This window comes from Anguilla rostrata, chromosome 14 (genome assembly GCF_018555375.3).
Source record: "Anguilla rostrata isolate EN2019 chromosome 14, ASM1855537v3, whole genome shotgun sequence".
Classification (NCBI taxonomy): domain Eukaryota; kingdom Metazoa; phylum Chordata; class Actinopteri; order Anguilliformes; family Anguillidae; genus Anguilla; species Anguilla rostrata.
Genome location: NC_057946.1, coordinates 37,358,300 through 37,369,053, shown reverse-complemented (window position 1 = coordinate 37,369,053; position 10,754 = coordinate 37,358,300). Strand labels below are relative to the sequence as shown.

General features: G+C 45.7%; 1 protein-coding gene across 3 annotated transcripts; it reads right to left on the bottom strand.

Annotated features, from left to right (window-relative positions):
* Nucleotides 1-5,211: 5,211 nt before the first annotated feature.
* Nucleotides 5,212-10,754, bottom strand: LOC135239013 (uncharacterized). 3 transcript variants are annotated; one of them, XM_064307324.1, is made up of 12 exons: nucleotides 10,553-10,754; nucleotides 9,262-9,335; nucleotides 9,071-9,151; nucleotides 8,654-8,815; nucleotides 8,448-8,540; nucleotides 7,964-8,125; nucleotides 7,439-7,570; nucleotides 7,130-7,220; nucleotides 6,585-6,723; nucleotides 6,268-6,367; nucleotides 5,652-5,722; nucleotides 5,212-5,528 (listed from the first exon to the last, which is right to left on the bottom strand). In XM_064307324.1, exons 1-12 carry the CDS (start codon nucleotides 10,581-10,583, stop codon nucleotides 5,372-5,374), a joined length of 1,293 nt encoding a protein of 430 aa, XP_064163394.1. In that variant the 5' UTR covers nucleotides 10,584-10,754; the 3' UTR covers nucleotides 5,212-5,371. The 3 variants fall into 3 exon arrangements, with proteins under 3 accessions (XP_064163394.1, XP_064163393.1, XP_064163396.1); XM_064307323.1 differs by lacking the exon at nucleotides 10,553-10,754 and adding an exon at nucleotides 9,892-10,538; XM_064307326.1 differs by lacking the exons at nucleotides 5,652-5,722; nucleotides 10,553-10,754 and adding an exon at nucleotides 9,892-10,537 and having other exon boundaries at nucleotides 5,424-5,528.

Here is a 10,754-nt window from a genome sequence, read left to right as displayed (position 1 = left end):
AATTCCAGGGAACATGAGTTTTTAATAGCCGATAGTAATTAGCTGTGAACGAGACAGTGTGCTTAATCCCATGCGATATTACATCATTGCCTCTATATCAGCATTTACATAGCGAGTGCTATATCCTTGTAATATATTATTATTGGAGTTTGCATGTTCTCCCTGTGTCCGTGTGGGTTTCCTCCGGGTACTCCGGTTTCCTCCTACAGTCATTCAGACATGGAGGCTAGGCTAATTGGAGACTACAAATTGCCCATAGGTATGAGTGTGTGAGTGAATGGTGTGTGTGCCCTGCAATAGATTGGCGGCCTGTACAGGGTGTATTCCTGCCTCTCACCCACTGCATGCTGGGATGGGCTCCAGCACCCCCCGCGACCCTGACCCGGATAAGCGGGTATAGATAATGGATGGATGGATGGATATTATTATTGAGGCAAGGCAAGGTACCTGACAAGGTACAGCAATAGTTTCGCTGGCCCATACTAATCTGGGTGAATCTCTGCTTCCTTTTGCCCTGTTACAGATGGCAAAAGCATTTTTGTCTCTGACGATGATCATCTCTGATTGGCCTAGATATGGGACATATGCAAGACATAGATAGAGAGAGAGAAAGAAATAGAGAGGGAGAGAAAGAGATCTCAATATTTTCTGAACACTAGTGCTGCGTGTTCCTATGGTAATGCCTTTGCCTTTCTCCGAGCCACTGTCTATCCACAGCACGGTCTATCCTTAGCACAGAGGTGGTACAGAACCTGTAACAATCTGTAAGTGAAGGACCGATGGATACAGAGCCGCATCACAGGACCAGCTGTGGAGGAAAGACAGGCGGCTCATCGCTGGGTTCGCCATCACACTCTCACACGCGGACGATCCCACGCGCGGGGCTCCCATCACCATGGCGATCAGCGGGGCTGCCATCAGCGGGGCTGCCATCACCGCGGCGATCAGCGGGACTGGCACAGGAAGTGGGCGATGTCCGTATGAAAGGGCCCTCGCTTCCTCGGGCCCTGTGGTGTCAGGTGCAGCTGCCGGGGAGGAGCGGGTGGCTCTGACAGGAAGAGCGGACGGGTCCGCCTCGCGCGCCCCTGGGTACCCGGCCCGGGCCCCTCTCAAGTCGCCATGAAAACGAACCTCGATCACATGACGCGAGGGAGGAACGCTAATCGTATCTCACCCTGGAAGCCCACAGACATTCTGCAAAGCAGGGGTCAACCCGCCCCCCACCCACCCCATACTTGGCATCTTCACGTCAGCGCTCTTGATGATACCTATAAGAGGTCAGATCACGCTGACCCCAGATGGGTGATGTCACTGTCCCTTAGCAACCTTTCTCTCCGGCCAATCGCTGGCGCTCCAGCGTTAACCGATGTTTGCGTTTGCGTGAACAGAAATGGAATTCCGTAAAAAAATACTGAATACTGCGAAGCTGATGTCGTTAACGCTCCTTCGATCTCGAGCTGCGTAAACTCATATTTTTACATCAAGTGCAAAGCTTCTGAAATTTACCTTTGTCAAAAATCCCAGGATTTTGACTTCCTTTTCTCTTACAGAGGCTTGATTTATGCAGCCATGTTTAAGTTCCTGTAAGAACAACACACTCGGGCTTTGATGACTGCTACAGCATGGACAGCTTCTCTCCTGGATGTTGCTAGACTTGGCCACTTTCTTTCATTTACAAACATCCAGATTTATAAACAGACGACAAAAATTGCATAAAATGTCATAAAAATGTTTACTGAGAACAGCATAACTTGCCTTATATGATCGGCTCGGCAAAAGAACAATGGGCCTCATTCACAAAACTTGCGTACGATCGCATTTGATCGTAAACTGTACGTAAGAACGTTTCCATAAACATTTCGGCATTCATGATTTTTTTCTTATCTGCATTTGTTCATATCTGTTTCCTTACGCCAATCACACGAACAGGATTGTGCATAAAATTTACAAACAGTCAGCGTTCATCGTATCATATACCTGAGATATTCACAGAAACAACGGTCCGCACGTGTCACGAATCCTATGTTTGCTTTTCGTACGAACATTTTAAAGAACGAAAGTAAGAATAATTTAAGAGAAGTTTTGTGAATGAGGCTCAATGATTTTCTACAATGTTAAATCCATGACATTGTTTGGAGGCTGGGGCGCGAGTACAGTCATATGTAACACAGTGAATAAGGGAACTGAGAGCACTTGATTGGCTCACAGCCAATAGAATCCCTCAGCCGAGGTGCAGGACCTGGGTGTGCGATTTGGGGGGGGTGTGGCTGTTTGTTCTAAAGTGGGACTGAGCGGAATCAGGATGTGGCGGAGCGTAGCTGGTGTCACATGATCAGTGCGGTCTCATTTTACCGCTGTAAGGCAGACGCCGCACCAGGAGAGGTGACGGGTCCGCCCCTGCATCTCTCACTCTGAAACCTGCGAGCAGGTGCTCGTGAATATTAATTTACTGTATAAAATATTGCCTGCAAACATTCAGTCATTTAGAACTAAAACACATTCCAGGCCTGAATATTCATGGTCAACGCCCCTCGCTGAATCTCTTTTCCAAGGGACAGGAAACGGTGCCGTTGGAAACCTTGCTCACTGATTGACTATCTCTGCTCCTGTTTCCCAGAGCATGCTGGGATGTCACCTTGGTCACAGAGAGGCTGACGGGAGCCCTGTTCCAGGTCCGAGAGGCCTACCTGGAATGTTCGCTTCAACATTGAGTCACAGATTCATCTTCAGTTTGTGACTTGCGTTAATTCTGTGATTCATCAATCAGTGTAATACTGTGATTCATGAATCCCTCCGACCCACCTTTGGTGAATTTCTGGCTGATTGCACGTCACCTGACGGGAACTCTCAGCTACAGCTGAGATTTGATTGTGGGTCAGAGGTCACCTCACAGCACTGAACAAGTGTCCCTGGTGGATATGCCACCCGGGAACCATCAATTTAGGCTTCCTTCACCTACTGATAGTGCCAAAACAATCTAACTCAAAGTCTGGAGAGTACCTCTCGTCCTTTTAATCGTATGCAGTGCAGAAGCAGTTTTAATAGGGTCACTCTATCAAGAATGTCAACTGAGGCGCTGAAAAGATATTTGGTTCCCACAGTAATGAGGTTCTGGAATTAAGTAAAACAAAGCCTTCATCGGTCTGGCTTACCTGTGAGAATGTACACTTGTGCTGTGCTGTGTTGTGTTTGTCTGTAATGTCCTGCAGTTCTGCAATTACTGTATATCTGAATACCAGAGTATAACTCTAGCTAAGAAATCTCCCAATGTGGGATCAATATAATTCTACTACTAGTACTACTACCAGTACTACTCCTACTATCACTGCTACTACTACTGCTGCTGCTGCTACTACTACCACTACTACTGCTGCTGCTGCTACTACTACCACTACCAATACAACTACTACTAGTACTACTGCTACTGCTGCTACAACTACTACTAATGCTGCTGCTGCTGCTACTACTACTATCACTACTACTACTACTGCTGCTGCTGCCTCTGTGAAGGGGGGGTGGGGGGTTCGGAGAACCAGACGCGACTGAACGGGAATCTGAAAGCTATCCACACAGGGTGGAGTAACCACATGGTCTCGGAAGACGAGAGGAAGGGGACAAAGAAAACAAACAGAAAAATAAGTACTCCTTAGGGAGAATATCCCAGGTATACAGGACTAAGTAGTCTGCCTGTGAAAGGGTGAAAGGAACTAAAGGACAAGGAGTATTCAAACTAGACAGAACAGAATAATATACTCCTCTGGGCGGTAAGTCCTGCCGTTAAATACTAACAAAAAACTACCCAGCCAAAAGGACAAAACCAAACAAAAAAAAGGAGTATAATCTCATAAAAGAACTGAGAGTGTAAAGACGGTGAAAACTAAAGAAAACAGCCCTCGAAACGAGGATTGATAGAAAAACACCCAAAATGCAATGCCGAGTAAGAGATTATTGTGCAATTATAGCAAATAATCCCTTAAATCTCAGCCTTCAGTACAACAGAGATCTCTTCAAAATAAGAAGAGACTGTTACAGCACTGAAATGTTACAAACACACTGACAGAATACCGGCTTGCGTGTAACAAAAGTTGACACAAAAGAACTGACTGCAGGCCAGCAAGAGCTTAAATATGAACTACAGCAGGCGATCCCAATTAGCCCCAAACAGGGGAAAGAAGTGACAAGGATGCCCTCCAGTGGCCAAGGATAGCCACTACCACCCAGAACCATGACAGCTACTACCACTATCACTGCTGCTACTACTACTACTGCTGCTGCTGCTCCTACTACTACTACTACTACTACTACTACTACTTCTACAACATTATAATTGATTTACCTTTAACAAAAATGTATTGAATATTTTAATCAAATGAAAGCTATCATCAGTAGCCATTTTAATAGCCACAAATGTATTATGTTGCAAAATATCTAAGGGTTTTGCCCTTAATTTTTTAACCAGATGGTAGTCATTATTCAAATGTGTCTGATACAGCTCCAATTAAGAGGAAATACTTCTTTATTTCATGCAGTATTTTTCTTTGATGTTTGAATTACCCAATGGCTTCTTCTGTGATTGAAAAAAAGTTGTGGGGTGGTGGAAGTCTTAATTAAAAGCTGTTAATAAAGAAAGTTATTGTTAATACTATAATCATAGGAACATGCATCTTGTTGAGCTTAAAGCACAGTCCCATGACCTCTACCCTAAGTGATTCTGTGGGAGGCAGCGAAGTCACAGCACCTCTTACAACTCTGCAAACAGGGAAAAAAAACAACAAAACCATTTCATTTTTTTGGACAATGCTTTATTGAGAGAGAAATAGTTCAGTTACATGACACTCATTTGGATTTTAAGCTCTGTTAGATCACTTTTGATGGGTGAGGAGCCTAGTACAGCTCTTAGGTAAGTTTTGATTGGTGAGGAACTTGGTGCAGCTCTGTTAGGTGAATTTTGATTGGTGAGATGCTTGGTGTGGCTCTGTTAGGTGTGTTTTGATTGGTGGGAAGCTTGATGCAGCCCTGTTAGGTGAGTTTTGATTGGTGAGAAACTTGGTAGACCAGGTTTGATTGGTAAGGAGCCTGGTACACCTGTGTTAAGTGAGTTTTGATTGGTAAGGAGCCTGCTACACCTGTGTTCGGTGAGTTTTTTAGGGGCCCACAATCGTAGTTGACCTATAGTCTGGATGAGTGAGGAAGAGAGAGAGAGAGAGAGATACAGTGATCAGACAGAAAGCTCAGAATGACCTGGAAAGTCATTCTATAAATTTAGAACACTAAGAACTGCAGAATGAAGACACTTCCTGATATCAGTATGAAATGCAGCTTTAACTAACAGTCCAGGTGTGCAGTGGGGACTCTGTGGATAAGGGCTCCCTCAGGCGAGTGTAATGTACAGGAACACGCTGCAAACGGGTTTTGGGAAAGCGCGCTCACCCGTCTCGGGAGGGGGAGTCTGGCTTTTAGAACAGCGTGCCGTGGAATCAAAGACCAGTCCGTCCACCTCATCCATCGCTGATTTCATCTGAGCCAGCCTTTTGGGGGGGAAAAAAAGGGTTTGTGTCATGACAGGCAAACGCCGCGGCTCGGAATGAGGCTCCCTCTGTGTGCACGCATGGCTCTGGGGGTTAGGGTTAGGGTTGGGGGTGAGCACTCACTGCCTGCGAGCCCTCCTGGCCTCGCGGATCTGGAACGACAGCGCTTCCTCCTGAAGGGTGACCTCTGCGGCCTGCGGAGGGATAGCGAACAGAGGGGTTCAAACGTCACGTTCGTGTTCCACCGACCTTGGGGGACCAAACCGAGGCTGCGAAGGGCCGGTGAAAAGGTGCACGGTCGGGTGAGCACAGGGAGGAGGGAACCGGAAACGTGGAAGGGTGGACAAAACAGGGCTCACCATTTTTTTATTTTAACAGTCTAAAGCAGCGGTTTCCTACCCTGTCCCTGAAGATCTACCCTCCTGCAGGTTTCCATCTGGACTCTAATTTGGTGTACCTGACTCTTACTAATTAGCAGCAGAACAAGATCTCTAGCTGTTGAATGAGGCGTGCTTTCTTAGGGTCGGAGTGAAAAATTACAGGACGGTACATCTCCAGGAACAGGGTTGGGAAGTCACATGGGAGGGTTATGACCAGCATCATTTGAATGCTGAATGTAGGATTTGACTACCGAACCATGGAACAAACTGTTGAAGGAGACCTTCATTTAACACTCAGGGGCGGAACTGTGATTCCTGTCAGGTGGGCGTGTGAAGCAGACGCAGGCTTGCTATCTCACCAGGCTCGTTTGATGGTTCTTCTTCGTCTTGCACTTGTGAGCCATTAATTCTTCCCGTTCCTGCATCATTCTGGCTTCCCCCAGCTCCTTAACATACTTCCTGCAAAATAGCGAGCACACAAGATTCAGGCTTACACTGCCCTGAGCGAGCTTCCTGCAATAAAGAGACAACTGGGGCTTCCAACTCGTTCTGCCCTGAGCCAGCTTCCTGCAAAATAGACCTCTCGTTCTGCAGCTCTAGCCCTAGCCCCGAGCCACGTGCCACACGCACAGCGGCCCTCTATCCCTCCACCCAATCCAGCGGCCCTGTTGCTTACCGGTTAAGGACGCGCTCTCTCTGTGTGCACTTCCTGCCGATTGTGCTGAGGTGGCCCTGGGCCTCTCGGACCTGCAGCTCCTGGAACGCCCTCTCTCGCTCGTACACCTGCAGCTGCAGCTCCAGCTCCTTGACTCGCTCTGGCGTGGGCACACAAACACGGCCACAGGTCAGCTCACAGGGAACTGCTTTGCCCAGGCTGCCTGATGCACTGGGGACCGCAGTGAAAGACGCGCGCGCCGCACAGATTTTTGTGCGCTGATATGCGTTAAGTCCCCGTCAAGGATGCACTGGGAGGGGTGGCGTGGCAGTGAGCAATTTGCACTGTCAATCAACAAAATGGCGCCAGAAACATTAAAACTTTAGCCTAAAACTTCACCCGTTTGATGCGTTGCCGTGGTAATAGATAAGCTTCTACTCTCAATGGCACGAAAATGACAAAACATTGTGGCACTTCCTGGTTGAAAATGAGGGGCAAACGTGTTTTTAATCCGCCGTTACGCTGTGTTGGTGCTGTAAGACAAAATGCACTACATGACAGCTTACTTTCCACAGCTCGAGTCTGTTTCTGCTGATTGAGTAGTTTCCCATAGGCCCGGTCTAGTTCCTCCTCAGTGTGTCGGAAGGCATACTTCACCTGTAAGGCAAGCACAGCAACCAATCACAACCCTTTCACCTGTGTGTACCTGCAACTACAGCAAAAAAAACAAAACACAAGCAGCCGATATACTGTCATCACAGGCTCATACGACTGCTTTAAGCCTGATCAGAACACAGTGTTTTTCAAAGGCCCATCCCCTTTCACTCTCGTTAACAGTGCCAAGATATTAATAAAGAAACATTTTCAAAACGTACAATGTATCGTGAGATGAAGACGCTGCCAAGAATCAGGACAGCTTCCACAGTGGCCATGACGGACAACACCTGGATGCTCCACTCGTGCGGGGCGGAGTTTGGCTGCCACTTTTCCGCCAAGCTGCCAATCAGCTTAGGGAAAAAAGAACAAGGTTTAAAAGACCTGTCCTTTCAGCCCCTGAAAAGCCAACCAGAGCTCAGTACACACCTGCTCTCTGAGGACATGAACAGCCAATCAGAGCTCAGTAAACACCTGCTTTCTGAGCACATGAACAGCCAGTCAGAGCTCAGTAAACACCTGCTCTCTGAGCCCATGAAATGCCAATCAGAGCTCACTACACAAATATAACTCACTATCATTTACGTACTTGGCATATAATGCTATCCACTTATACAGCTGGATATTTAATTATTTATCCAATAAGAATCCGACCTTGGATTTGAACCTGCATCTTGTTGAGCTTAAAGCACAGTCCCATGACCTCTAGCCTAAGTGATCCTGTGGGAGGCGGTTTTTACGCTCACCTCTCTCAGGTAAGTGTGGAAACGCTCCAGAGTCTGGTGGAAGAAGCGTCTGAGAGCCGTGAAGCTGGGCCAGACGGACTCCTGTGCCGGGCCGATCTCAATCAGCGCCACAGCAGAGGGGAGAGGGGTCGCGTCCCGACTGTCATGGGCGAAGGATGTTTCCTAAAAGGGGGAAAAAAAGATGAACTGAAGAAAAACTGAAATGATCTGAATAAACGACCCAATGGCCTTAACAGGACTAATGGTCACATATCTCCAGAGCAACTTGCAGCAGAGGGAATTGTGGGTATTTGCTCAGAAGCATAAGGAATTGTGGGTATTTGCCTAAAATCAGAGGGAATTGTGGGTATTTGCCTGGAAGCAGAGGGGATTGTAGGTATTTGCCTGAAAGCAGAGGGAATTGTGGGTATTTGGTAACCCTGGGAATCTGTTTTTTTTAAAAAAAAAGGGTTTCAGAATAAAAACACTTTCTCACAGCACCTACCTCCACAACGGTCTCAGGTTTGTCAGAGAAATATATTTCACTGGGTCTGGTGTAGTCTCGTGCTTCAAGTCCAAAGCCAAGTTGGCTTAAAAGCTGTTAATAAATAAAGTTATTGTAATTGTTTTTATTATAATCACAGGAACCTGCATCACAGTCCCATGACCTCTAGCCTAAGTGATTCTGTGGGAGGCAGTTTTAATGCTCACCTCTCTCAGGTAAGTGTGGAAACGCTCCAGAGTCTGGTGGAAGAAGCGTTTGAGAGCCATGAAGCTGGGCCAGACGGACTCCTGTGCCGGGCCGATCTCAATCAGCGCCACAGCAGAGGGGAGAGGGGTCGTGTCCCGACTGTCATGGGCGAAGGATGTTTCCTAAAAGGGGGAAAAAAAGATGAACTGAAGAAAAACTGAAATGATCTGAATAAACGACCCAATGGCCTTAACAGGACTAATGGTCACATATCTCCAGAGCAACTTGCAGCAGAGGGAATTGTGGGTATATGCCAGGATGCAGAGGGAACTGCGGATATTTGCCAGGAAACACAGGGAATTGTGGGTATTTGTGAACATTAGCATTCTGGTTTAAATTTAGATTATTATAAAAGCAAATTTTCCTCAGTGGCCTACCTCCACAAAAGCCTCAGAATATGGTTCACTGGGTCCTTTAGGGTCACCCAGTCCAGGTCCAAATACATTTTGGTTTACACCCTGTTAGTACATAAAACAGGAAATGGAAAATGAAGAATTGATGTTCACCAACATGTAATGACACGTAAAGGTTACTACATTATTATGTATGGAACTGAATTCCTACTTACATTTGCTAAAATGGTGTCAAAGGAAAGAAGGGAAGAGTTTTCATTGTAAGCCTCATCCCCTTGGCACAGTAACGCTGGTGAGAGGGAGGAAATGACGTTATATACCACTACTAATGTTAAGCAGGTCCACAGGAAGATGTTGAAAAAGTTCCGCCTACATCATATCGTGATTGAGTTCATGAACCAGTTTACCGCATAGTTGCTTTAGTGGTTTCTGCACGACAAGTGATATCCTACAACGTAGTAGATATAGGGTTAGTTTATCCTATAATAAGACCACATTCGATGGCGAGTTTTGCTAGCTAGTCAAGTCATTGGGCTATTTACGCATAACAAATAGATAGATCGTTTCACCTGGTTGTCAGATTGGACCTACTGAAGATCTAATGACAGCTAACCAACTACCCGGATGTAAGTTTTACCGTACTGTAAGTAGGGTAACTTGTCTGTGAAAAGTTATGTGAAAAGTTGGCGTGTACCAAGTTCGATAATTCGCTGAAGTTAAGACACATGATTCAGCAGCGCCACCTTTTGCAAAGAAGGGCATATAACATTAAAATATAAATTTTATTATTGTTAAAATTGTGATTCACAGCACAAAAATTCGCCAGACTAAAATAGTCTACTCACCGTAACGCGTGTTGTTTGTTAATCGCGGTACGTGGTTAAACTGAAAAAGCAAACCCAACAGAAGGAATCGCATAAGAATTCCTGCCATGATGGCAGGACTTAGCTATATTTAGGCTGTCCCTCCTTGGTATTTCAAAAAGCGTATCAAACAGGCGTAATACTGAAAGAAGAAATTAAGTCAAATGATAATAAACAAGTGGAGTCTGCGAAATATATATAACTGGAACTAATTTGAAGTATGAGATGTCATCGTTATACTGTTGCGTCACAGTTGCCACTGTAGGGGTAACAGTAGTGTCTGAAGTTTGAAAAATAATAATTAGGCCCGTCGTGGTTTAACCACGATTGTCAACATACTACGTCATCTTAAACGTCGTTCAGTGTTTGCTGTATTTGACCACATCCTCGGTTTTCTTTCAATAATTGTAAACTCGCCATTATTGACTATTAATAACCTAACTTAAGTAATTACATACATCAGAGTAGCCTATTGAATTAGCAGTAATTTAGTGTCAACAGAAACGTGCATCTAGACCCTGTTCAGGATAAGAAATACGTTGAAAATGGTTAGAAACTGAAACTTTGCTTCGGTGAACAGGTGTGAATGGCCCCAGTTGTATCCCCAGTCCTATAGTACGGAGTGGTAGGCTATTTTACCCACCTGTCCTAGAGGGTTTTCGGATGGTCTTCATAAGAACAATGTGGAAAGCAGTTTCACGCAGGTGTCGTGATTAAAGTGCACCTTGGATGACGGTGCGCCGTTTACGCTGGACATGGGCTAACAGCGACATTATGCCAGAAATAAGATACAATTTTTTTTTTACATTTTTACTAAATTAAAACACGCTACGCAGTGTACTTTA